This window comes from Strix uralensis, chromosome 5 (assembly GCF_047716275.1).
Source record: "Strix uralensis isolate ZFMK-TIS-50842 chromosome 5, bStrUra1, whole genome shotgun sequence".
In the NCBI taxonomy this organism is placed as follows: Eukaryota; Metazoa; Chordata; class Aves; order Strigiformes; family Strigidae; genus Strix; species Strix uralensis.
The window spans coordinates 53,842,603-53,870,461 of record NC_133976.1 but is presented as its reverse complement, the minus strand read 5'-3'; the positions used below and the strand labels follow the sequence as shown (position 1 = coordinate 53,870,461).

General features: G+C 37.2%; 1 protein-coding gene across 2 annotated transcripts in view; it reads left to right on the top strand.

Annotated features, from left to right (window-relative positions):
- Positions 1-27,859, top strand: part of ANKS1B (ankyrin repeat and sterile alpha motif domain containing 1B) — a 446,786-nt gene that overhangs the window by 114,727 nt on the left and 304,200 nt on the right. For both annotated transcript variants that reach the window (XM_074870829.1, XM_074870833.1), the window contains exon 10: positions 21,720-21,885. In XM_074870829.1, coding sequence (XP_074726930.1) covers positions 21,720-21,885 — 166 coding nt within the window. The remainder of the gene's footprint in view (positions 1-21,719; positions 21,886-27,859) is intronic.

The window sequence follows — 27,859 nt, the reverse complement described above, 5'->3', positions numbered from 1 at the left end:
ATAGCATTATCAACTTAATGTGTATATAGGTAGTTATAGTTATTAGGATGTCCAGAGAAACACAGGCTGCCAGGACAGAGTTCTGCAGATAATTGAATTGATACTACAGCTTTGTTTATGCTCTTCTTGAGGAATGATCACAGTACAGGTAATGATAGCAGTGAGTATACAGGAACAGGGGCTTCAGCACAGTGACTGACCTTGATGACAAACCTGCTGAGACTCCTAACTGTAGAGTCAGACTGTAAGGCTGTACCACCACATTGTCTGCAGCTTGTAAGCTGTAGTGATAGCTACAATATAACTGTAGATACACAGCTACAGCCCTGCTAGCAGTCAGACCTTCAGTTCTTGAGCACATGTGCTACAGGTCCTCTTTTTCAACCTGTATTGCTCCCGTGGTTGTACTGGGAGGCTGACTCCTCTGAAATCCAGCCTTCAACTGATTTTTCTTCCCAGTCTGAGTTTCAACAAGCTTCTAATTCAAATATGCTCCTTTCCAATGCATATCATCTCCATGCCAGTCCATCTGTCATTGTTCTCTTGTTTTGTTTCAGGCACTTTGCTATGCCACATTGCCTTTGGTTAGTCAGTGAATGGACTTAAGTTTCTGTCCTCACAAAGGCAAGAACAGCAAATTTAGGTTGGGTAAGGATTCACCCCTTTATATTTTTGTTAAAAGGAGTTTGAATTCTGGTCCCTGCTCTATGTTTGCAAATGTTTATGACAGTTTATATGGAGTGCCATAAGCATAAGACTAGAGAGTTATAGTCATCTTTGGGTGCTGCTTTTTCATCTAGTCAGATTTCAACTAATATCGAACTTTTCAGCATAGTAAAAGGTTTGAAAATAACCCCCTATTCAGAAAAGCCTATAGTCTAATAATAAATAGGATCTGTGGATGTGATCTCTAAAACAGAAAAAAATTGAAACTTGATCATATTTCCTGAGTACTCTAATTGCTGTATTATTTTGTGCAAGACAGGCACTTCTACCTGCCTAGATTAAAAATAAAACTGAAACAAACCACAAAAACATAGCTAACTGTTTCCACTGTATTCTGGAAAAAGCCTCATCCAGTAGGGGCGTGATGCATTTTCTCAGGACAAGAAGATCACAAATTCCCAGGGAGGGTGCCATGCTTCTATCTAGAGAGCGTGCTTCTATCTAGATAGCTTATTTCTATCTAGATAGTTCAGAAAGGTTCAAGGGCATTTTGGTCTACCTGTTTTAATGCAAACTAACATTGAGACAAAGTCATTAAGAGAACTTTGAGACGTGTTGAGATAAAAAAGCTGGTCCCAAACTGCCCTAGAACAAGCAAAACCTGTGTTTTCTTGTAAGCGCATAGCCGGGCTACACTAATTCTGCCCCTTAATAGAGGAACATTCAGCACACACTGGGCAAAAGACAAGATGGAGTGAAAAGTACAGATATTGTCAGGGTGGGGGCTGGCAACTACCTGGGAGCGAGGGTGCTAGGAGCCACAAGGGCTACCTGGGATGGAAGGACACATCCTCACTGGGGGCAGTTGGGGGCAGCCCTGAGCACAGTGCATCAGGCAAGTTCATGATGCTGAGGCAGGTCCAATGTCAAGCCAGAAAGTCAGTCCACACATTGGGGTTGGAATCAGGCCTAGTGAAGTTAATCAGGAACCAAGAGCAGACACCAGGATATCCACAGTGATGAGGCAGGTCTGAAGTGAAGCTGGGAAGTCAGTCTGCAAGTCGGGGTCCAGATCATTGGGGTCCTTGACCAGGCATGGGCACCAATGTGACCGAGTTAGAGATGGACACTCCTACAGCTTGTCTCAGGCAGGAACCACATACATACATACTCACATACATACATACTCACATTTTCTTTGGAATAAAGCAGCATACTCCAAATATATGAAACTCTGTAGCTTTTATTCCATTTTCTTTTTATGGATAGTGTGCTTTGAATATTTCTCTGCTAAGGGACAAACAGGGCCTGATGTACAGGGCTGTCTGCAATGTCAGAGAGATGGGTGGTACAGAGTCCTGTGTGATCACAGCAATATTATCAGTTTCAAGCAAGAAGTCTGCACACCTTAATCTTGACAGCCATGCCAGCATATTTTCCTAATTGTGATATAAAGTAATTGTGAGATAAAGTGGGTTTAGCTATGTCCCATTTAGGAAGCTGGTGGGTCAGCTTGACTGCAGTGTCTCTTGAATGAAGTGTTGTATGTATAACTTAAAAATTCTGACAGTTATTCCCTATGTTTGACATGACAGCCAACCAGGAACACCACATTTGCCTAACTATTACAAAATGAAAGTAATATCTGTAAAAAGAACAGTGCAGTTGCTATGGAAAAAACTGAACTTCAATTTAAAAGCCATAAGTATAAATCTTCATGTTGCCAGTTGCCAGGAAGCAAGGCTATTTACTAAGATAGACACAGATGTGGAAAGTTTACTTAAATATTTAAAGAAGCACTGTGTTTTTAGATTAATGACAGATTCTCATCTTTTTAGAAACAATGAACTTCTGGAAGACCTTCACATTTACTTTTAAGACTGATCTATATTCTGTTTATACAACTCCAGGATTCCTAGAGGTAGGAACTCTAGCAATAGGTTCTCCCATGGAAGACAAATTTCCCAAAAAATGTCTTTTATTTAGAGGGAGAGAAGAGAAAGTGGACTCCTGACTACATTTTTAGGAGATAAACTGTGTATAATACTGTTTCTTTATCATTATAGGTTGTGATGTTAGGAATATTTAGAGTCTGTAGTTTGATGCATCAATTAATAGGGCTATTATGTATTTCACGTCCAACTTCCAGAAGATCGTGTCTGTCTGTACTTCTTTTTATATAAATTAAAAAAGTAATTTTTCATGGGAATGAATTTTGTATTGTGTTTGTATTGTAGAGGTGGGTTAAGGTTATTCTATAGAAAGCCTGACATAGAAAATTATTATGTTGCAATTATGTTTACAATTGCAAAGACAGTTCTAGTTATATGAGAGACAAATCAAAAAATTAAGTAAAGAGCTAACTCAGTTTTCACATAGACATCACGTCTATTCCTAAAATATCTCTGTAGTGATACTCTGTGGAGAGGCATCATGACTCTATGTTGTCTCTTTCTGGAGAATTTTAATATTGGGAAATTAGTGGGCATTGTTTATTTTCATTTTAACATATTCTTCCGTTCTGAACTCCTATTTTCAGTTGCCTCTAAAAATTTTCTTAGATTTTAAGCTCGTGAGTGCTATAGTAATTTTTTGAACTGCTGAGGTGCAGAGGAGGGAGTATTAAAGAGGGAGTATTTCTTCTTTGTCTTTAATAAAACCAGAGAAAAAGAAAGAGCATATTTTTAATTAAACACTGTTGGCTAAAGTATTTTAACAACTTGGATGCAAGAAATGGTGTCATCCTTCACTTCGCTAACAACTTCACCTCTCAGGGCATTCAGTGGAAGTATATTTCAAATTACACTGGTAAAGAAACAGATTTGGCTAATATTAATTGGTGTTGAAGTTCACCAAAATTAGAAATTGAAAGCCTCGTGGCATTACCTAATATATGTTTCAGAGGAGAAAACCTATTATCTTGTTTGCTGATATACTAATTTGATAGGTGATGATATAGACATGGTAGAGACAGAATTATTATCCAGGAAGGACCACCATTAGCCAGGAAAACTTTGACATACAGTATACCTGGAACATGATTAGCCAAAATAAGATTGTTATATTACCTATATTATTTTCCTATAGTTTCTAACCTTAATTGGAAAATATGATTTTTTTTTCTCTTCTTAATTTAGTGGATTAAATGATGAGTTTACTTAAATGGGGTTGACATGGAGAGCTATGTTACCCATAAAAAATATTTCTGTTAAATTCTTGACATGTAGTGTTGTCTCTTCTGCAGTAATCTGAGGTTTTATTGGTAATTTCAGGCACATGCCACCCACACACTGAAGCAGCTACTGAAAAGTGCAATATGTATTCTGCCTAAAAAGAATCAGCAGGTGATGATTATACCCTGCTGAACAGTGATGGGAAATAAGTATATTGAAAAAAATTGTGGCTTATTTTAGTGCTATGCTACATTTTCTGATTGTGTTTTAAGAAATGAAGCTGATAATTTTGTTCTTGCATATAGTATGTAGCTTCTTAATTTCCAATGTAAATTTCCAGTTGCCTGTGACTTCAGATGGCTTGTGGCAAATGCATTTTTACTGTAGTAATTGTATAATCTGGACACCACTACACAGGTATGTAATGTAACCAGAGATGTTGTAATCTGTTTATCCTCGGGTATATTCAGAATTCTCTGGACAAGGCCCAGAGTAACCTAATGGTTAAAATAGCTCTGCTTTGACTGAAAGTTTGGATGAGAGACTTCCAGAGATCTCTTTCATATAATTATAAACATCCACATTCAGTAATTCTCTGTAAAATTCTAGCTGTGTGACCTCAGATGAGCTAATTTATTTAAAAATTTAGGTCTGACTCCATTTTCTTCAGTTTGTAAATTACTGTTTGTGAAAGTATGGCTATCCCTGTCCAGCACTGTGTAAATCTGGGCACCGTTCATCTGTTGTCTCTTGGTTTGACCATGAAACAGGGAAATTAAATGAGATGAGATAGAGAAATAAGAGAGGTGACAAACAATACTGGAATTATTTATATATGTGAGAAATAATCTGAAGTATTGATGGCCATACTGGTTTTCAAGACGGACTTTAATTACTATTAAAGGTATTCAGATTCATATAGAAATGGATTGAACACTGTCACATTCCTAACTGAAATATGGCACAGTGATCAACTAGGAAGATCTTGAATAGTGTAAGTATCATAGAATCATAGAATGGTTTGGGTTAGAAGGGACCTTAAAGATCATCTAGTTCCAATCCTCCTGCCATGGGCAAGGACACCTTCCACTGGATCAGGTTGCTTGAAGCCCCTGGCCTTGAACACTTTCAGGGAGGGGGCATCCACAACTTCTGTGGGTAACCTGTTCCAGTGTCTCACCACCCTCACATCAGAGAATTTCTTCCTTACATCTAATGTAAATCTACCCTCTTTCAGTTTAAAACCCTTAGCCCTCACCCTATCACTATACTCCCTGGATAAAGAGTCCCGCCCCATCTTTCTAGGTACTGGAAGGCTGCTATAAGGTCTCCCCAGAGCCTTCTCTTCTCTAGGCTGAATAACCACAATTCTCTCAGCTTGTCCTCATGAGGGAGGTGCTCCAGCCTCCTGATCATCTTTGTGACTCTCCTCTGGACCTGCTTGAGCAGGTCCATGTCCTTCTTATGTTGGGGGCCCCAGAGCTGAACACAGTACTCCAGGTGGGGTCTCATGAGAGTGGAGCAGAGGGGGAGAATAACCTCCCTCAACCTGCTGGTCACGCTTCTCTTGATGCAGCCCAGGATACAGTTGGCTTTCTGGCCGCATTGCTGGCTCATACTCAGTTTTCCATCCACTAATACACCCAGGTCCTTCTCTGCAGGGCTGCTCTCAATCCACTCATTGCCCAGACTGTATTTGTGCTTGGGATTGCCCAACCCACATGCAGGACCTTGCACTTGGCCTTGTTGAACATCATGAGGTTTGCATGGGCCCACCTCTCAAGCCTGTCAAGGTCTCTCTGGATGGCATCCCTTCCCTCCAGCGTGTTGACTCCACCACACAGTTTGGTGTTGTTGACAGACTTGCTGAGGGTGCACTCAATCCCACTGTCCGTGTCACCAACAAAGATGTTAAATAGCGCCGGTTCCAACACCAACCCCTGAGGCAGGCCACTCATCCCTGCTCTCCACTTGGACATTGAACCACTGACTGCAATTCTTTGAGTGTGACTGTACAGCCAATTCCTTATCCTGTGAGTGGTCCATCTGTCAAATCCACGTCTCTCCAATTTAGAGACAAGGATGACATGTGGAACAGTGTAAAATGCTTTGCAAAAGTCCGGGTAGATGACATCAGTTGCTCTTCCCTTATCCACCAACAATGTAACTCCATTGTAGAAGGCCACGAAATTTGTCAGGCATGATTTGCCTTTAGTGAAGCCATGTTGGCTGTCACCAATCACCTCCTTATCTTCCATGTGCCCTAGCAAAGTTTCCAGGAGGGTTCAGTCCATGATGTTCTGGGCACAGAGGTGAGACTGACTGGCCTGTAGTTCCCTGGGTCTTCTTTTTTCCCCCTTTTTTAAAATGGGGGTTATGTTTCCCCTTTTCTAGTCAGAGGGAACTTCACTGGGCTGCCATGACTTCTCAAATATGATGGATAGTGTCTTAGCCTTACTTTCCTCAGGACTTGTGGATGCATCTCATCAGGTCCAATGGACTTGTGCACCCTCCGGTTCCTTAGATGGTCTTGAACCTGATCTTCTTCTACACTGGGTGGTTCTTCATTCTCCCAGTCCCTGCCTTTGCTTTCTGTGTGTTGGATGGTGTGGCTGGAGCCCTTGCTGATGAAGACCAAAGGAGAAAAGTCATTGAGTACCTTAACCTTCTCCATATCCCAGGTAACCAGGTGTCCTATTTCCTCTGGAGAGGGCCCACATTTTCCCTAGTCTTCATTTTATCACTGATATATCTACAGAAGCTTTTCTTGCCCTTGACGTCCCTGGCCAGATTTCATTCTCCCAGAGAAACCTAATCCCTGGCTGCTCGGATAGTTTCTCTGTATCCCTCTCAGGCTATCTGTCCTTGCTTGCACCCTCTGTAGGCTTCCTTCCTGTGTTTGAGTTTGTCCAGGAGCTCCTTGTTCATCCACGCAGGCCTTCTGGCACCTGACTTCCTCTTTGTTGGAATGCATTGGAGGAGGTGATCCTTGAATATTAACCAGCTTTCTTGGACCCATCTTCCTTCCAGGACTTTATTCCGTGCTACTCTCTGAAGCAGATCCCTGAAGAGGCCAAAGTGTGCTCTCCTGAATTCCAAGATAGCTTGCTGTGCACCCTCCTCACTGCCCTAAGGATCTTGAACTCCACCATTTCATGATCACTGCAGCCAAGGCTGCCCTTGAGGCTCATGCTCCCCACCAGCCTCTCCTTGTTGGTGAGAACAAGGTCCAGCATAACACCTCTCCTCACTGGCTCCTCTATCACTTGGAGAAGGAAGTTACCATCAACACATTCCAGGAACCTCCTGGATTGCTTACACCCTGCTGTGTTGTCCCTCCAACCCCCATGAAGACCAGGGCTTGTGAACGTGAGACTGCTCATATCTGTCAATAGAGGGCCTTAACCTGTCAGTCATCCTGGTCAGGTGGCCTATAGCAGACCCCCACTATACCATCTCCTGTCCCTGCCTTCCCTTTAATCCTGACCCATAAATTCTCGGTCGACTCCACATCCATCCCCAGGCAGAGCTTCATGCACTCCAGCTGGTCAATGACATGGAGGGTGACCCCTGCCTCCTTGTCTCCCCTGTCTGACCTTCCTAAAGAGCCTGTATCCTTCCATTCCAACACTCCAGTCATAGGAGTCTGTTGCATTTAGGGTGAGAATAAATTTGGTAAGAGATAAATCCCCTTGCATTCTAGCCGGTCCTCAGAGAATAGAGGGGCTAGGGGCGACTGAACTTATCCCTTAATAGGTATGCCAATTGGGGCTGTAACTATAGGTCTGACCCGGATGCCCGAACAGCCCATATGCTGAAGGTCTGGTTGCATTCAAAAGAAGCCGTCAGATTCACGAATAGTGCGGATTAGTGGCCATCACTATAGGTCTGACCCAGCCCAAACACCCATATGCTGTAAGTCTGGTTGCGTTCAAGAGAAGCAGTCAGATTCACGAATAGTACGGTTTATTTTCATGCAACATCTACAGATCCTTTAAGATTGCCTACGAGAAATGCACAAACTGCAGGTTGGCTATATAGCACTACACAAAAGAAAAACAATTGCAATCACACACAACAAGTTCCCGGGTATACACACAGCATAGCTGAGGAAATTTTACCAAAAGGCGTCTCTTGAGGGCGGGGGTGGGGGGGCGGCGAGAGCACAAACCTGTCGATCTGACCCTCCAATTTGGTGTCGGATTATCGTCCCTCCAAGTTAGGTAAAAAATTGGGGTAGTAGTTATCTTAGTTTGTATGTGTGGGTGGGTGGGACTGTAGTCAAGCCATTATCTTTTGAGTAACGACACAGTACATTCTTTGGTGCCAGGGGTACAGCTGTTTTTTTGGGGAAAAAAGGGAGGATGAGAAACAAGGTCAGCTCAAAGTGAGTGGTGCAGCTGGGTTTTGTGAGAATAAAAGGAGGATGAGGAACAAGGCCAACAGGCTACTGCAGAAATCATCCCTTGAGAGAAAAGAGTAGATCAGGAGATAAATCTGTCCTTGGCTTTACAGATTTCTCACTGTTTTGCTTTTCTCACGCTTCCAACACCTAACAGAGTCATCCCACCATGTCTCTGTGATGTCAATAAGATCATAGACCTGCAGGCGTGTGCATGTCTTTAACTCCTCTTGTTTATTCCCCATGCTATGCACATTTTGCATAGAAGCATTTAAGTTGGGCTCCCAGTGAAGCTGACTTACTGGCTGGAATTCCTTTGTGCTGCTCTTCAGGTGTTCCCCTGCTGACTTGTGATCTCTTTCCAGGCTCTAGGCATCTATTGCTGGCACTGGCATCAAGCTATTAGGAGTGAGGTGGACTGAGATTCCCCTCCCCTCACAAGTTTAGTTTCTGTTGCATTTTGTCATTTTGTGGTTTGCAATTTAGTGGTAACCAGAAGACACACTTTCAGGGACTGTTTTTGCTTTCAGTACTGCCTGACAAATTGTGGGAAAATGGAAAAAAAAGAACAGTTTGAATTGAACAGCGAATGGATAGCAATCATGTGTAGCAAATGCTTTTGTACATGAAAGAAGTTCAACTTCATATTAAAAGCTTCAAATTTGAACCTCATCTGCCTCAGAACAGAAATATTAAAGTAGTATGTTGAAACTTGAAAACTTATGTAGAAGTTCCTGGTTAGTCTGACCAAACTGGGTGTTGATATCTGGGCACTGTGATTACTACATGGATTTACTACATGGATTAGCCATTAAGTCATGCTGTGGTAAGGTTGCAGTTCAGTGAGACATTTTGGGACCTTTTTGAGCCTAACAATTTTTTTTTTCTGGTTTGGCTTTAGTTTCTTTGGTTTTTTTTTTTTTTTGTTAGTGGTACAAATATTTGAGAACCACTGACAAGCTAATACTGGAAACTGTGAGGGCTTTTTTTTAAATTCAGTTTTTAGTAGTTTAGTAGTAGAGAAATTCATGGCTTCATAGATTAAGTCCCTGGAGAAGTCTGTAAAATTGATAGGACCTTATTTCTTTCTGAAGAAAGACCTGACTGGTAATGGCATTTAAAAAGAACAACTTTGTAGGCTGTAACTGTGAGTCCTCTCTTGCTGTACAAAAGAAATTGTGTGCCTTGGGTTTATGTCATGTCTGGCTGTTGTATTTCACTGAAAACTGAATCTGAAAATCTGAATCTGAAAATGAGATAAACCCTGATTCAACAAATTACTTAAGCATAAGCATCGATGTGCTTAATCCCCTTTGGGCTTCCATACATACAGAACTTTATCAGGGACACTTATGTGTTCACAAAAATCCAAACCCAGTCTAAGGGTAAGAGTTTCTTAAAATCTGAAACTGATTTTTTTCCACTATTCATAATTAAGATGAACTCATGAATTGGTAGTCAAATAAAATGAAACTGAAGTTAAGGAGAGTCCATATTTGACATACCAAAGGGAAGTATGTAAGACTACATTGTTGGATGTTTTCATGATAAGGTATTTTGGATTTGTTTATTGATAGAAAACATGATCTGCCACTTCTAGTCAAATACATCTTTTGACTTTAAGGTCTCTCAGAGAGGCAATTCAGCTAGGTAATGAGGAATGTTGTGTTTTCTGTTTTTCTACCTAGAATGGTGTTAATCATTTGTATTGCTGTAGAATGCAAATGCTCTATTCACTTTCCAGAAGCAGTAAGCAGTCCTGATCCATAAAATCTTACTATATTAAATAGCAATATCAGTTATGGTACAAATAATGTAGGGAATACTTGTGTTACTTTGGAAAAAGAGGGAGACAGCTTTTTTAAAAACAAGTTATAAATGTCTCTTTGTATAACCAGAACAGTCCACCAGGCATTTTGCAATGTTTTTCAACATAAAGGATATAAGTGTGAAGACATGGAGGTAAATTAATGAATTGACAGTATCAAGTTGACTATATTATTTTTGGAGGTGCTATTATTTTATAGCTTCATAATTTCTGATTCACAGCATTTTATACTGTGAAAAAGAAGAGAGAAAATAAAATCTTTAGGCAATGTTAAGTCCTGTTTAATTCTACCTAATTTTGAATTTAGCAAAACTGAGTCCATAACTCTCAGACAGTGTTTTAGTCTACCTAATTGTGTAAGTACTTGCAACCCACTAGCTTCGTCCCTAACCGGCCTTTATGTTCAGCAGATAATTAAGTTCTTTATACACATAAAGCTTTTTGAGTAAACTGTTGTAATCCATTTGTATGTGGACAGGTGCCTAAATTCTATTTTATTCAGATTGTTTTCATAAAGCTATTGTTTTTGTATTGTGATGAATAAATATTGACATTAGAAAGTTCATTCAGAAACCCATCTGGGTGCTTCTGCTCCCTGTATCAATGGGAAAGTGTGGACATCTCTGAAGATGTTCAACTGATTGCTCTTTTATATTGAACAGGAAGCCACTGGAAGCCAGCCAGAATGAGACATGAAGTAAAGGGATGTGTTTGACTCCATTCCTAACTTTTGAGCTGAATTTATGTGCAAATGAAATACCAGGGCACTCACAGAGGGTTCACATCTGACAAAGCAGAAGGCCTTCCTTCACTCCTTTCTGTCCACTTCCAAAGTGGACAGATCGAGTGTATCTTTTTTTGTTTCTTTTGAAACAAAATAATGTAATAATGTTTTATTGTAAAGTGCATGAACGATTTTTGAGCTGACTCTTAAGGACAGCTATCTTAATTATTTCTCATCAGGACTGTATGACCAAAGAAGACCTGCAGACACTCCACAGTTTGGATTGTAAATGGCTAGAATCTCGTTTTAAACCCAGAAAGATCTGCTGCCAAGTGTTTCCTGTTGTCTGTCTTTAGGTGGCTCCACATGACATGCAGGCTTTCTGAGTAGCAGATTTCTTTTTCTGACCAACTCTGTTTCCCCATCGTGAAATTATGAAAGGATCTTGAGTTTGCAAATTACTTAAATGTATGTTAACTTTAAGCATTTATATTGCTATTTTGAAGTTGAGTTACTCATTTGTTGAAATACAAGAAATTAGTTGAATCAGAACCTAGAGCAATAGAATCAGTAGGCAATGATTTTTGTGTACTTTTTACCATCTTGCTTATGTGAAACATAGTAGCTTGTTCACATATGAAGGAAGGTCACACAAAATTAATAGGGAATATCTGTAGTAAAAGTATTACATATAGCTAGTGTGACTGCAAATCGGCAAGATTCCTTAATTCCAGCCAAATAGACATATGATTCTGCGGTAGCTGTTCTGAAACTGAAATCTTGCAGTGAACCTATAGAAAGTTTCCTAAATTCAAATTTCATTGAAAATGTGACATTGGTTCCGTTATAATCCTTATTCACTTCATTTTATATAATCTCCACATTCTCAGTTTCCATTATGCAATAACTAAGGCTAAGTCTTTGCATTAAGTAAGTAGATTATCATACCATAGAAATCATTATAGTAACAATTAAAGCAGTAGAGCTTTGACATAAAACAGTGGGATTCCTTATTTAAAGAGCCATAAGGAAATAGCATGTTTATTATCAGGATGTTTCTCCTTCAGTGATCAGTAGTGAATTAGGTAACTATGCTGATGTATTGTCCTTATATTTCAGTCTTAGCTAATTGAGTTCAACATGGCCAAGTCAATCATCATAAAGTTGCCAAATATGTAAGCAGCGTGTTAAAATAGCACTGGATGATGGAACTTTTATATCCATAAAGCTAAATATCCACGTTATGATTGTTAGTGGATTTTGGCACATTTTTGGCCAGGAAACAGCAATGTTCATAGGGTCCCATTCTGAACTATGGTTTGAAATAGGGAAATTACTGGGTTCTTTAAGAACATAGGAGATATGGACAACATTGTATTAACATTTGTCTACTATTATTGTGCATATTTCTCCTATTGTAATGGAGTAATTTATTTTACAGTTTTAAAATACTGATTTTAACTTACAGTATGAATTTACCTCTGTCTCTTTCTTGTAGGTTTTCACACTGCTGAAATACCATGCTTGCTGTAGACAAAGGTTATTTAGTCCTATTTAATTAGAAAGTACTAAGTTTTACAAACTTTGCACGCATCCTGGGACCTTTAAAGTACAATTTCAAAATGTTGTTCTTCTGTTGATTTTGTATCTCATTTTCTCTTCAGTTGTGTACCAGATAAAGGTATGACTCACGACAATGTTTTTAATTTTTTATAATATGACTCTCAATAACTTTAATATTTGGAAAAACATTTTCTTGTTCTTTCTGTTTTACTATGGGAACATGTGTAGGAGGGGTTTCTTTTAAGAGAGTCTTGGTTTATACTATTGCAATAATATCTTTTATACCAAGCATAATTAAATTTTTATTTCTTCAATATCAAGCTGGAAAACTTTTAAACATGGGAGATTCCCTTTCCTGAAATAGCAAATGCTTATTTGTAGCTTCTATTAAATCCATTGTGTATGGCATCAAGTAATTGGTTTCTATTATGCAAATTTGTGAAAGTATTTACATGACTTCAGAACAGGATGCATGGGCAGATACAGAATACTTTCTAAAAATGCACAGATTATTCATAACAGATAAAGGATTAACACACTTTGGTGGTAAAGCTTTCTTTTCAAAGAAAATGTCTTCTGTAATGTCTCATTTTAGTGATGTTATCTGCCCTCCAATCAAGTCAGTTTGATGTTAATAGTGAAATATTAGTGAATAGTGAAAATTACTATTCATACAGATGATGTGTTTTTCTTCCAGATCTACTTAGGTGTATTCAATTCCTCTCTCCCCTCCACAGCAACCCATATATTTTTCATTTACTGGCACAGTAATTGATAGGAATGAATCTATAAAATGTGAGCAAATTTCAGCCTGTCGGTTTACCATAGAGTAGTGTGTTGATTTTTTTCTGGATTTGCTGTCTAGTAAATACTGAGTCCACTTCAGGGTTTCTCAATATCTAACATTTTCTATGGTTTTGCCCCTTCTGATATGAGGGATTATTTTTCCTTCAAGTTTACTGCTTCTATTGGAAACCTAAGATTGGTAGGTTTTAGTAGAGTAGGAGACAAAACTTGCCTAAGAGCTGGACCAAGCCTATGGGTCTTTTAGTTGTAGAGAAGAATCATGAATGGTTCACTGCCTTGTGGTCCAAAGGCAGAACTCTAAATTCTCATTCAGTCTTTCTCTGCATATTTCACACCTACTCTCAGGCACATTCAAAAACATTAACTCAAGGTGTAAGATACTTCTTTTATTGGTTTAGGGGAAAGTAATTTAACGGTGACTAAAAAAACTTTCTGTGATGCTCAAAATGAATCTGTCAGTTGTTAGTAACATACTACTGGGATTCCTGTAAGTCAGGAGATCTACCACTCTTTCTATAAAATTGTTGTGATCCTTTTTTTTTTTTTTTTTTTTTTTTTTTAGTGAAGAGGTCTGATTATGTAGCAAACTGATATTCTGTAAAATGTCCCTTCATAACCATCTTCAAATCTTTGGGCTGTTACCAAATGAAGTCCAGAGCCTGACAAAGTACACACATATTTATCAGTCTCTGGAAAAGTGGAAAGCAGTTTCTTTCTTCTGACTGCCATGGATACCAGGAGAGCCTTCCTCCTGTTCAGTGTGTTTTGAACTTTGAAGCTAACACCCTTGAAACTGTGACACTTTTCTGAGCCTCTTCATTCACCTTCTGAGACATCTTCTGGCCCAAACTTCTCACTTTCCAATGAGTTATTTTATCACTTACTAGAGAAAGTATGTAAATAAATGTATGAAAATAAATGTTTTTATGGGCCCTCCTTCATATATGAAGTTCTGTCTATGAAATGCTATCTGAATACTTTGACAAAGATTAATTAGTGGTTTTATTATCATACTTAGTAATGCATAGTATTCTATTCTTAATTTTTTCATCGTGATTTTTTTTTTAATTTACCAAAATTTGCTCCATGTGTTGAGCTAACTGCTTTTTGTGTGTGTGTGTTTACAACCTAGGCATTAGAGCATAAGCGGCTTACAAAGAAGTATTGTTTCCATGGAGCTGAGGTTTCAGCTCATTTTATCTTTTTAATATAATAGCTGTTATTTTAAATAGGCATTTTCCTATATTTTGGTATTCAAACAAGACATGGTTTTTTTTGTTTAACGTTGTTTATGAAAACAGTGGGAAAAATGGGAGGATATTTAACCTGGAAATTACTTTCTAGTTTGTAATTGCATTTTGTTCAGCTAAACCAAGAATCATTTATTAAACCAGTTATTGTATTATACTACGTTGCCACACACAACCATTAGCATTTGCATAAACCAGATTATGTAGACTTGCAGTGTATTCTTTGTCACAGTGAGTTATTTATTAGAGGAAGCATCTGCTCTTTTTCATGGCCTGAATGTTGTATGCATGGGAAAGCATGTAACATGACTACAACAATCTAGCTTTATTTGAAATTCTGAGTATCTGCCAGATAGAATTATAAAAACTCTGCATAAAATATAGTGATATGTTTCTGCTGCTGAGGTTAACACTGCATTCATTATGCTCACAATTTACCCATATTTTCAGACATTTATAGTTTAGGCTACATTAGTGAGTTTTGTATTGTAACGCTTTGTAGGAACCTTTAGCTTTCAGGGACTGACATCTGTAGAGTTTTCATATGGAATTTTAGATTCTGAAGAAGATATGAGAAAATATGCATTTGAAAAGGAGAGGATAAACCTACATTTGGGGTGCTATATAAATAATGCTCATTTTTCCTCAAACACAAAGTTTGAAAAAGCAGATCTAAATTTTTGGGATGGTTTCTAAAATTTATGCATCATCTTTACATTTCTAGCAATATAAATATACAGGACAACAAATCTAATATGTTTTTTAAAATGAACATTTTTCTCAGCTCTGTGGAAGGCTTGCTGAAACTTACTCACAAAGACTGTTTCAGGTGCTGGAGGAAAATAATTATTTCAGATAACTGTACACCTATTATTCCTACAACAGCAAATCCACTTTTTCAGGTGCTTGGTGAGAGGGTAAAAGAGAATACACTTTAAAAATCTATATTATAAATACTTTGTGCAGACCAGAGTAGATCCTCCAGTGTCATTACACTTAAATGAGACTATTGGGGATTTTCCAGATTCTGTAATATATCATGAATCTTATTATCTGTTCTATGACAAATTACATATTCAAGTGTTTCTAGCTGTCATAACAATGAACATTTATCATAGTTTGACTCATGAAAAATTATTCTAATTACACGATACTATAAAAGTTACTTTGGTTAAATTATTAGTAATAGATAAAAGTGTTATTACTAGCCATAAAATTATAGTAATATTCCTGATTTCTTTCAATGGAGAGGCAGCCAAAAGAAATATTTCACCATCTAATTGTGGTTTTGGGTTATGATCACATAGGAAATACTTTCACTTGGTTTTGCGCAGTATATTGTTGTGACAAACTCACACAACACCCTTCAGGTTTGGGCATTCTCCTCACCACCTTGCTGCATGTTAAAAAAACTACCCTAATTTTCTTCAGTCACTGGTCAGGACTTCCTTCTTGCTTGAATTCTTGATTCCTCTCAGCAATCATTGTGTACTTACCATGAATATTTCAGTGTGAAGTGTCCCAATCCAACAATGTTATACATCAGTCTGTTTACAAACATAAAGTAGTATGTTTGATGCAAACGCTTTCAGACTAGATATAAGGAAGAAATTTTTTACAATGAAGGTGGTGAAACACTGGAACAGGATGCTCAGAGAGGTGGTAGATGTTCCATCCTGGAAATGTTCAAGGTCAGGTTGGACGGGGCTCTGAGCAACCTGGTCTAGTGGAAGATGTCCCTGCTCATTGCAGGGGGATTGAACTACATGACCTTTAAATGTGCCTTCCAACCCAAACCATTCTATAATTCTATGATTCTATGACATAAAGGAGACAAATAGAATAGTCATTGCTCAATCATCAGGTTTGGGTTGCTATTGAGTGTATAGGATCAATAACTCTCCAAAGTTTTATTAATAGGAGTATCATAGTACTCTTCTAAAGAACAACTAGGCAGAATTTATCCCACTACGATAGAAGAAGAGCCACTTGGATTCTTCGTAATGGTCCTCTGACATGCAGCAGACCAGGGGAGAAGATACAATACCCTGGTGGATCTCAAGGGGTATGTTAGAATTTAATAGCAGTATTATCTACATAAATGAAAAAGAAATTTTCTAAAGATGACAGATACATTTCATTCTTCCTTTCTACATTTATGGGAATATTTCTCTTTAATGTTTATTATTCAGAAGAAAGGAAACCTTGGGTATCTTAGTTGCACTTCTTATTCTTATATGTTTGCAGATAATCAATAATTTTAGCCATAAATTTTTCTGTAAAAGTCTGAATTATCTGAAAATATGATTTAAGACCATTGAAACTGCCCCCTAATCATTCTCTTTCTAAACCAGTTGTCCTTAACTTATATTTTCAAGTATAAATGTGCATAGGGTCATTCTTGCTCTCCGTACTTTCTATAAAGTGCCTTAAGGCTAAAATAACTATTTCTTCTAACCTTTTCTTATTCGGTGTCTTACATAAATTGTGAGGACAGTTAGTGTTTAATGGCAAGGAAGTCAAATATCAAAAGAGAGACCTGAGCAAATTCAGATCTAGGAAGTTTTCAAATAATATGATGCAGTGTGGCCTTCAACTGTGAGTAACCTAGACTCCAGGAGGTCAAGACAACTGTTAATAAATTTAGAATTTATAAATTTTAAATAAGTTAATAATTGCCTGGTGAGACACAACATACCTACATGAGTTATCACTGTGAGGAATGAGATGTACATCTTTAGAGGACAGCTTTTCTGCTGTTGCTCATCTGGCAGTAATGTCTAACTCTGATGTGTTGTCCCGTGTACTAGGGAAATAATAAAACTTCAACTGACCTGATTTCTATAGGAAAGGAGATGGATGGTATGAAAAATTTTCAGTTAAATACAAATTCTATCTTCTTTTAGAATGTCAGTTCAGATTAGATGCCTACTGAGCCTCTATCATTTTATTCTTAGGTCATACAAACACAAATTTGTATATACTGCTTATATCTCAGTCCTTGAGCATACATCATTCAAACTGATTCTTATAAGGAATGTAAGAGTATCTAGAAGGCAGAAGCAAGAGTAGCTAGAAGCTTGTCAGAAATGTGGAAAAAAGGCCTAACTCAACATCATGTAGTTTTTGAAGATTTACTCATGTTATGAAATATTGTTTCACACTTGTATATAACAATTGGCAATTGTCATATAGATACTTTAGAAGTAAATTAATTCCCACTGATCAACAACCACACCCTCCCCTCTCCCCCTTTCTATTTTCTAGTCATGTTTAGGTTTCAGATTACATATGATAGATATTATACCATCAAGCATATGCTCAGAAGAGACCCAGCTGACTGGAGGCCTGAGTAAGTGCCACAGTGTGTCCCTGGCATGTGCTGTGCAACTTCAATCTCACATTGCTGTTTCTTTCTACAAGGCAAAAATCTAATTTATATTTTATCAGTATGGGCAACTGTTCTCTAATGCTTTCCTGGTGACTCATCTGCTCTCAGTCTTCTCTTTTTCTGTCATTTCTATTGTGTATGTATTTTTATCCTTTCCACAAAAATACTTATTTTAATGTACTGGCAGCCCAGCACTTTACTTTTATGAAGTTGTAATTTCAAATAAGAACTAATCCTGACTTAAAAGTGCTGGTCAGTTACCTGTGTCATCTTTGACTTTTTAGAATAGTTTACAGAAATCTGAGATTGAATAATCTTTAATTAAAAAAAAAAAAAAAAAACAAAACCAAAAACAAAAACCAAATTATTTTGATTTCGGGACTCAAGATTATTCAACTATAATGGAAGAATATTTGTTTGGAAGATTTTATTATGCAGATGAAAATATCTAGGATGTGTAGGATTATTGTAGAGTTACTTATTGCAGTGGGTGAGGTGAGACAACAGAACTGATATTGAGAAGAATGTTGTAGAGCTTTTAATCCTATAAAAAAACAGAATCATACTGCTTGATGCCTGATACTTGAAGACAATTTTATGTCTTCTGCTAACACCTAACTTGAATTAGTTTAGAGTTTAAAAGAATTTCTAGAATATGCTCAGTACCTGCAAAACAGAGAACATATTGCAGCAACCATAAGACTTTACATTGTTTTTCTCCATCAATAAGAAGTTTGTCTCTTTTTGCTACATATGCACTTTTTAATTAAGGCTTATCATCTTCACTTTATCAGTTGATAGAATTCCAGACTTTTTGAAGTATTGACAATTCTTTTTTGACTCCAACTTATATAAGTTCTGCTTGGCATATCATATTTGCTTTATTAGGGAGAGATTTAGGAAGAATTTACTTGTCAGCAATTTGCTTCCAACCATTTTCTCAGTAACCTCATCATTTTTATTTATTCTTCTTTGACATTTATATTATTGCAATGTTATTTACAGAATGATGAATAACATGCAGAAAATCAAATTGAATGTGAAGAGCAATTAAGAAAGGAGTAGGGTGCAAAAGAGTGAACATCATTATGTCAGTAAGAATACTTGGTGAACCTTCATCTTGAATGCCATGTGAAAATCTGATCCCTGCCACATCACTGAAGACTGGGGGGGTGAGGGGTGACAGAGATGGTCAAAAGCCTGGACTGAGTGAGTAGATTAGAACTTCTCACTCCTTAAAGGAGAGGACAAGGGAATTGTGATAGAAGTCTGTGAAATCACAAGGAGAGGATAAGTAAAGAACAACCATTCATTGCCTTCTAAAGTACAAGAATTAGGGATGTCAAACTTGGTGAGATAACTAAAAACAAAATGGGGTGCATGCAAACTGTAAAAAGTGACGTGTGCTCTGAAGGAAACTTGAGAAGGTAATTTTAGAAAATTTCATTGGTGGACACACAAAACTAAGTCAGCACCTTTTGTTTATGAAGTGTGGGAGCCTCAAAGAGTTGTAGGAGGAGAACTACTAGTACTTGCTTGTCCTGGTCTTGTGATGGTCTCACTGTTCTCTAGGCCAGCTCTGTTGGCTGCCTTTGTAGACAGAATATTGGGTGACATAGACATGAAGTATGATCCAATGTCTATTCTTATGTTTTGTGTATCAATTTTTAATGTTTTTTTAATGTAGCTGAATTCAGGAGCTGAGCAGGGTTTCACTTCAGTGTTTGGTGACAATATTAAGGCTGCAGTATTTCTTCATAGGCTTCTCTAGGCAGATTTACTATTACTAGGGTTTTGACATTCTGACTTACTCTTATAGAAACTTGCATGTACAAGGATTAAATTGAAGTCTGCTGTTTTAGTCATTGCTTTGTTAAATAAATTTTTGCCTCTGTCTTTTTACGGCAGGCTTAAATGGACAAGGTAAAAATTCCTTTTTTTCAAGGTAGGAAGGACTTGTCCTGCAGTTGCACTTCAGCCACTTCAATGCCTCCACATTACACAGTGCAGTCTAGGGACAAATATTTTCTATAGTTATTGTGATAAAAAGGCAGAAATGTAATACAGACTTAACAGTGCTCTTATTTATAAATTGCAAGATTTTTAAAATCTTCTGTAATTTAAACCTAAGGTTTCAACTCATGCACATTTATTCCAGTAATAAAACTGTGTGTTTGTAAACTTCTTGATTTAAGTTTTACTCTCCCTAATATCCATGCTTCATTTTATGCAGTTATTTGCAGGATTTAAAAAAAAAAATAGCGTTTTGTTTTGGTTTTTTTCTACAGGATGGGGCCTGAAGGAATAATTTTCTATTAATTTAAGGAATGACATGGATTAAGTTTAAAAAGTTGTATTTGGAGCTGCAGTAGACCCACTTATGACCTTTCCTAATTCCTTGTTACAACTTTAGAGTCCACTAGCTGAAACTAGTTACTATTAGTATATATCAGTAAGATTGCAAATGCACAGAGCTCATACTCTGTTTACACATAAGCAGGAAAGGGCAAAAGAGGTAGAGACACAATTGCATTCCTCTTTTAGGCATGTTTTCTGAACACTGACCACTAATCTTGTTTGCTAGTATATATTCATTTTTTACTGCAAATGCTTGTTAGTCTTCTGTTTCTTTTACTTTGTATGATTTTTTTCCCTGTTAACCGTTTCCTGTATTCATCTTCAAGTTCTTTATTCAGTTGTGGTTTAACCTAGGATTTAAAATTTGGTTCTACTGAAGTCATCCAGTAGAATTTTGAAGTGGAGCTCCTGTTGCTACCATGTCAACCCTATCCTTTGAGAGGCTTTGAGTTATTACCACATTATGAAGTCTCATAAAAATCACATCACAACACAATGAGGAGGAAAAAACTGCAAAAAGTTTGGTTGTGTAATGATCCACTAACAGTATAAATCATTTACCTAAAAAAGGGACTGTTATCTACAGCCATAGTTTACCATAGGTAATATGAGTTCTTCTTGTTGAAGAAATTGTTATTCCACATTCTGTTCTAGTCATCACATTCTTTGATCATTTTCTGAGCAGTTCTATGATAATATCTAACTGTCAGGGTGCTTTCTGGCCCTTTGCATTTTATTTTATCATATCTGATCGATGTGAGGTGCTTGGCTTTCCCAGGCATCTGTATGTCCAGTGTAAGAAAGATGTGGAAATATGGCTTTGCCCATGCAACTGCTTTCTGCCGAGATTAAAATCACAATTCAAGAAACTCTGGTGAAACAATACGGTATCTTCTTATTCATGTTCTGAAGCAGAGACAGGCCACTTGATTGGACAGTTTAGTGTACCAGCAAAATTACTGAGTAATTCTTTTTTCCCTCCCTCAACATTTACTAATGATGGGAATTCACTTTATGTATCACTGTTAAGTGACCTTGCACCATTATTGCTGTTCACTCAAATACAGAGCAGTGATTCATGTTCATTCACAACCTGGAATTCTGCCATCAAAATGTAGATGGCATATCTTTAGCTTTCTTATGTATAATATAAACATATTGTAAAACCATCCCCAAAGAGAAAGTAATTGTAGTGGATAATGTAATTGTCACTTTCATGAGCTATAATTAAAAAAATTGAATAAGAGACATCCCCTGAATTAGAACCTAGCAAAACAGGTATGGCAAGACCAGTTATGTTGGAGATTTTGGTAAAGACCAAGTTTCTTGAATAAAGACATTTCTGTAACTAAACAAGAACTATATTGCACCAAAATTTAAAGAAACAAGAAACGTTATCTTCTAGTATGTGAGTAATTCTTCCAGTCTGTTACAATTTGGATGTGGTATTTAATTTGCTGCATTTTAAACCCTGCCAGCCAGAGTTATTGAATCTGGTTCTTTTCCTGTGTCATCTGAGAAATATCTCTCTTACCTACTTAAATTTTTGCATTTCAGGAATCTTATTCAAAGAAGAGAGATTATGCATTGGAAGCAATATCCTCTGTACCTCTGGATGCAGTTCCTTCAGAAAATGACAGCAGTCTTTGTGATTCGATAGACATAGCAGTGACCAAAAAACCTTGTTCCCTAGAGATAGCAAGAGTTCCTTCCTCAAGACCAGGTAAATCACCAAACAATCCTTTACATAGTCTTTGGTGTAAGTGTCATGTTATTTGAAGGTATAGAATTATATATAGAACATATAGGTTAATAGTTTTAAGAATGCAGCACTCTGTTTACTTACCACAGTATGATTATAGTCTTCTATTAGCTACCATAAGAACTTAATATCAATATAGAGATTAATAGCAAAATGCTGTAGAACGGAAAACAAAGCAGAGGTTTAAATAATTTCCTAGGAAGATGTAAGATTGCAAAAAGCCAAAATAGAAATCAAATTTCTCTAAGCCCATCCTTTTGCAGTAATCTATTTACGAACCTGTTTCTGGTTTTTAATGAAGTACTTAGCAACATTATACAACTAATTCAAAATTTAAAGTACTCTGTAGTTTCATGTAACATGAAGATCTGCTGTGTTTTTGAAAATGAAACAGTGAATGAGATTTGATAGAAATATTAAATGACAGTTCAGCAGGCTGCTGTTTGTATTATACGGGTTTGAATATCAATAGTTACAACAGTTGAAAAACAATGGAATTATGCTGAGTCAGATGAATAATATTATCTTTGAAGACTCTGTTTGTGTTCTCCAAAATTGTATGCACTCTTCCATTACCTTTGTTTGAATTTTTCATTAGTCACCACCTGGTACAGAAATTTCAGAATATAATAATTTTGCTATAAGTAATGGGACTGAGAGTCTGCTTTGACAAGTGACAGTTCTCAGCAGCACAGACCTATTTGAAATGGGAAATTGACTTTTTGACCTGTGCTATCTTGATTATGAATCATGATTTAGGAAATGCACAAGAATGACAGATTGTTGACTAACATCATCTTACCTATCTAATCTGTGTAAGGGGAAGCACCTTCTTGATTTCACAGCTGAACTAGTATTGGAAGAGTGCCAGAGCGATATCGGGCATAGTATATATAAGGGCCAGATATCATGATACAGCTCTGGAGTCTGGAAGGTGAGGTGGAGTGAATCATAATTCCCACCTCTCCATAAAATTTGGGCTAAAGAAGATTGAGGGAACCTGCATTATGAACAGTGATCTAAGAGGTGGCACAAAATAAGATAGCATCTTTATAGCATAGTTTCATAGAGTGGACCAGAATCTGACTCGAAGATCAGCATGACTAATTGTGTAACTGAAGGTTTACTTCATTGATGATTTTTTGACTCTGATAATCTTAAAACTTAGCAGAGTGTGCAGGACAGTGTTACAAGTTGTTGTTCAGTAAAGGAAGAAAATGCCAAATTATCCTTGTTTTTCAGACTTCTGCTTGATTAATCACCATAAACATACTTATTGCAATGGGAAGACTGCCATATCCCTACCCCATAAATTGGCCAAGGAAGTTCATTATCTGCCTCTGTAGTAATGTGGCTCAACTACAAAGCTTTCCATTGTAATTGGTACCTAAAAAATGATAGACTTTTCACTAGTTAAAATACCAGGCTTTGAAAGCGTGCTGTCTGCTAAACATAAACATTTTTCTTAGGCATAGTAAGTCCATTAACATCAGTATGAAAAACAGATCCTAAAAAAGAACATTTTTAGGTCTTAATCTGGAAATATGTTTTGCATATGGTTAAATATGGTGTGTATCAGAGGGCCAGAGAATAACTAAGGAAGCTATAGGACATTCATGAGGGCACCCATCATCTTTATAAGATCTAACAAGGTCAATGAGTTGACAATACAAATGTACTGTAATTCCTTCTGTCTTGGTTTTCCATATACCACTATGATCTTTTCCTTGGCATTTTGTTGAGGAGAACATTTGGCTGTATAGATAAGCAGATTCCAAAAGGTGATTTTATTTTAAGCCCTAAATGTAGTAGTTATCTAACTGGCCTGGCTTGTAAGCCGTATCTGCAATCATGCTGGCTGTTATTTTATACTACGAATGGCCCAAACGAAATCAGCCATGTCACTCACAGTTATAAGATACTTAACTCTACACATAATTGTATGTGAATGTCAGTCTGCCACTTCAGTTCATACAGATTTATTGCTTGAATAAGTTATCTATGATTATAGAGATCGTTCATTTAAAGCAAATATCTAATTTGCATGCATTTTTTTTCCAAATTCCCCTGGTTTTGTATCACTGAGACATGCTGACTTTGGGAATACTGTTTCAAATTGCCATACTATGTCATGTGTAGAGTTCATCTCAGAGCATGAGGCAGCACTTTGAACAAAAAATTGCATCTGTCAGTCTCCTTTCCCTATGCTGTAGGACACTCTGATCAACTCTCCCCACTGTCTGGGGCATTACTACCTCTTGGCAGTAGAATGAGACTTACTGCACTCAATGATTGAAAATTCTTCTTTCCTGTATTGAGAGGAAAGGTCATTCTTGCTGGCCTTTCAAGCTGTAGAGCTGCATGTTGCAACTATTATCAGCCCTGCCAGTAAACTCCTAACAAGTTGGGAATAGTCACCTTGCCAGTCATCATTCTCTGATCTACTGGGGAAAAAAACAGACTGCTCTGTAGTTCTCCACATTATTTTTAATTTCCTGAATCTTATTCTTGAACTAGTAGGGAATAGCAGAGGATGAGAACTCCATGCACCAAATGGTAAATTGTTAGATAAAAGGGAGAAAAACTGAGCAGAAAGGAAATAAAAGTAGTCATAAAGTTTGTTACTTCCACTTCTGAAATCCTGTGTTCTGTGAGTTTTATTTCTGTTTGCAAGAAATTAGGTTTATATAGGAAAAAGAACAGTTACATTGTTGATTTATGCTGGCAGTTAAAACAATTGCTTCTAATTAGGAATGATCTAAGAGTAAAAAGGTCTACATGTTTGTCTGAGTTCAAGTTAAGCTGTTGTTTCTCGGTAGATTGATAGGACAAGGTTGACAGAGTGTGTTAGCATATCTGTCTCAGTATCTCTGCTTTTAAACTAACAGGTAAGACTTGATAGGAATATTCTGAGATACCGCACTGTTTTAGATGAATTTTTTTGCTAAATAAAATCTAAATTTGAATTTAAAATTTCATAAATCAATGTCATAAAATTAATTTCATAAATTCATTGATCCATGAATCATTCTTACTAATCTTTCTGTTTGGCTATTTCAGAACAGCATCCTTATTCCTTAAACTAGACATTTCTACTAGTAATTTTAATTTTTAGACTGCCCTTGATTAACAAAAGAAATCACATGACATAGTTAACCTTGAAAAATAACCATAAAATTTCATTAGTTCATGAGGCATGCATTAATATTGCCCTTTTGATCTTAAGACTGTAATTAAATTTTGTGAACTATAGCAACATATCATCTCAGAAAAGGTGTAAACTTTTAATAAATGGCTAAAGCTTAAGGCACTGGATTATTCTAATGCTAAAGTAGGCATTGTCAAGTATCATCATGAAGTTAGTGTGTTTTTGATCAGTTATCTAGTGTCTAGAATACTGGTAGCAGAAGTTTAGGTGCAGCATTATGCTGCATTGGGGCCTGTGCTGTTGAAGACACTTACAGACTTGCATCCTTGGGAGCTTGGACATTTTGTACCATACTCCATCCTTGCACCTCATAATGTCATACACTTTATTTAGCAGAAATACTGAATGAAATCTGAGCTACATTACAGAAGAAATGTTAATAAATGTATTGTTTTCATTGGAGTTAAGTGTGTATCCATATCCAATAGAGAGATCATATCTCTTTCAGTCTGCCTCTATAGTTTCTATTGCAGAAACTCCCTAGGAGTGACACCAGGTGGCAGTCTACATGCTACGTTTTTAATAACAGTCAATGATGATGGCCAGTACTAAAATATTTTTATATATACACTAAAATACTTAAAATTGTTTTAGGTCTCATTGAGTATCATTAGGAATTAGAGAGAACTTTTCAAAATCTAATTTTCATTAATAACTTGGTGAAAAAAAAATCCTCCTTTGGGAAAATTGATCTGTCCATGCAGATTAACAAAGGTTTTAATACAGCATCTGAATAACATGAAGTGACACTGCTGTCTGTAAACTGCATGAAAATCATTCTTGGACAAGGGAGTTCTAGTTCAAGGACCTATTTTTTCCAGTTATGTTACTTTACTGTGGCTGCAGGTCGAGGAGACCTTAGTGAGCCATCTTCAACTCTGGAATCAGTTCAGCTGTATCAATGCAGTGTGGGCTGCAAAATCCAGCTGAGAAATAAGGTAAATACTTAGGGGCTTCACTTCTGCTGAACTCTCAGCCACTGCACAGTCAGCAGTTCCCAAGTCAGCAATTTTAAAGATAGCTCTGGTACAACTACTCTACCCAGTTACATCTAAGATATGTCTTCTGTCAAGAGGATAAAAATGTCCTTAGATATGTGATGTGTTGTCACTAGCCTGTAGCAGACAAACACAAGGCAAGGACTTGAAACATAAAGGAAGAGATACCTTAGCAGCTATTCTGGTCATCTACCCAGCTAAATGTACTTTGGAGAAATCTTGCTCTTGTCAGTCATGAGGTTTTTGTTATTTAGAAAAATGACTTAATTTGCACTTAAATTCCACTAACTTCTAAGGAGGACGATGCAAGATAATAAACCTGTAATTAATGATACCTTTTTCTTACAGCCTCATAATCACAGCAGGGAAACTAACAAAAAATGCTTGTCACTGAATTACTACGACTTATCAAACTCTCCCTAATATGGTCTACCTACTGCAACATTAGTGGTTTTTTGCTTCCTCAGCCTGGCATCCCTCTCCTGTCATTACAGTGAAAATGAACCTGAAATTTGTAGCCAGTGTGTCAGTTCACGTTTACTTTCATTCTTGTGTCTACTGTATAACACTGTGTCAGCAGTATCATACTGATACCTAGGAGACAGTTCTGTAGAAACCTGAACTGAAAAATGGCCTAGCTGTGATAACATTTTTATCAGAGTTAAAATATGAGTCTTCTATATAGTTTCTCAAATCATTAAATACTTGGTTTGGTAAATAAAGTGCTATTTGTCATGTCATCAGTTTCTGACTGACTTCAGGAACAAATCTTCACAGCACCTACCCTGAATATTTGAACATTTTAATTCTCCAGATTGAGATAAGATAGAAAATGCATCTTTTATTATTTAATGAATTTATACCTTCACTTTTTTGCAGTTATCTTTTAGCTATAAGCAAACCAGTGAAAAGTGGCCACAAGAAGGAACCATCACACTGCCAGATATACAAAATTGCCTGGATGAATAGAAATTCAAGAGGCTAGCCTTAGTCACCCATGCTTCATCATTTTGAAACCATAATTGATCTGAAGGATCATGCACTAACCTTCTGAAGGCTACTCACACAAATTGCTTCAAACAGAAGGACTGCTAGTGGAGATGTATTTCATTTGAGCATGCTTTTTAAACCAGAGGTAGCAGGTTATAGTGGATTTAAACAGGTGACGTACAGTCTAACTCCTCAGGATTAAATACTTTCAGTGATTGAGAAAGATCATTTTAGCTGTGTAGAGAGCATAACATAATAAAGGAGGGAGTTTCTTATCAAGCTGAGTAACTGCAATATATAACAGTTGCTCTGGAACTGTCTGAAAATAGCTAGAGTCTATGAAATTTAGCCTAATTTGACACCAGTGTTTCTGATGCAACTGATTGTCCATGAAAGCTTTTGATATTGTGATGCATATTCAAAATCATTACTACCTACCTGCCATGAGTGCTGAATTTCCAAAGTACTGTCTCAGGCCTGATGTCTCGGGGAGCAGCAAAGGCCAGATGCTTTTTCAGGGACGGGGAGCCAGGAGCGAAGGGGACTACCATGGCTGACAAGGCAGGGGCTTCACTAGTCAGGGCCCTGTGTCACCACCCATGAGCAAAGCAGACCTAGAGATCATGGCCAGGTTCAGCTAAGAGCCCAGATCATCAAGCAGGTTCGTGCTGATGAGGTATATCTAAAGTCAAACTAGAAAGTCAATATGCAGGTCAGGATCAGGTCTGGTGATGGCTGG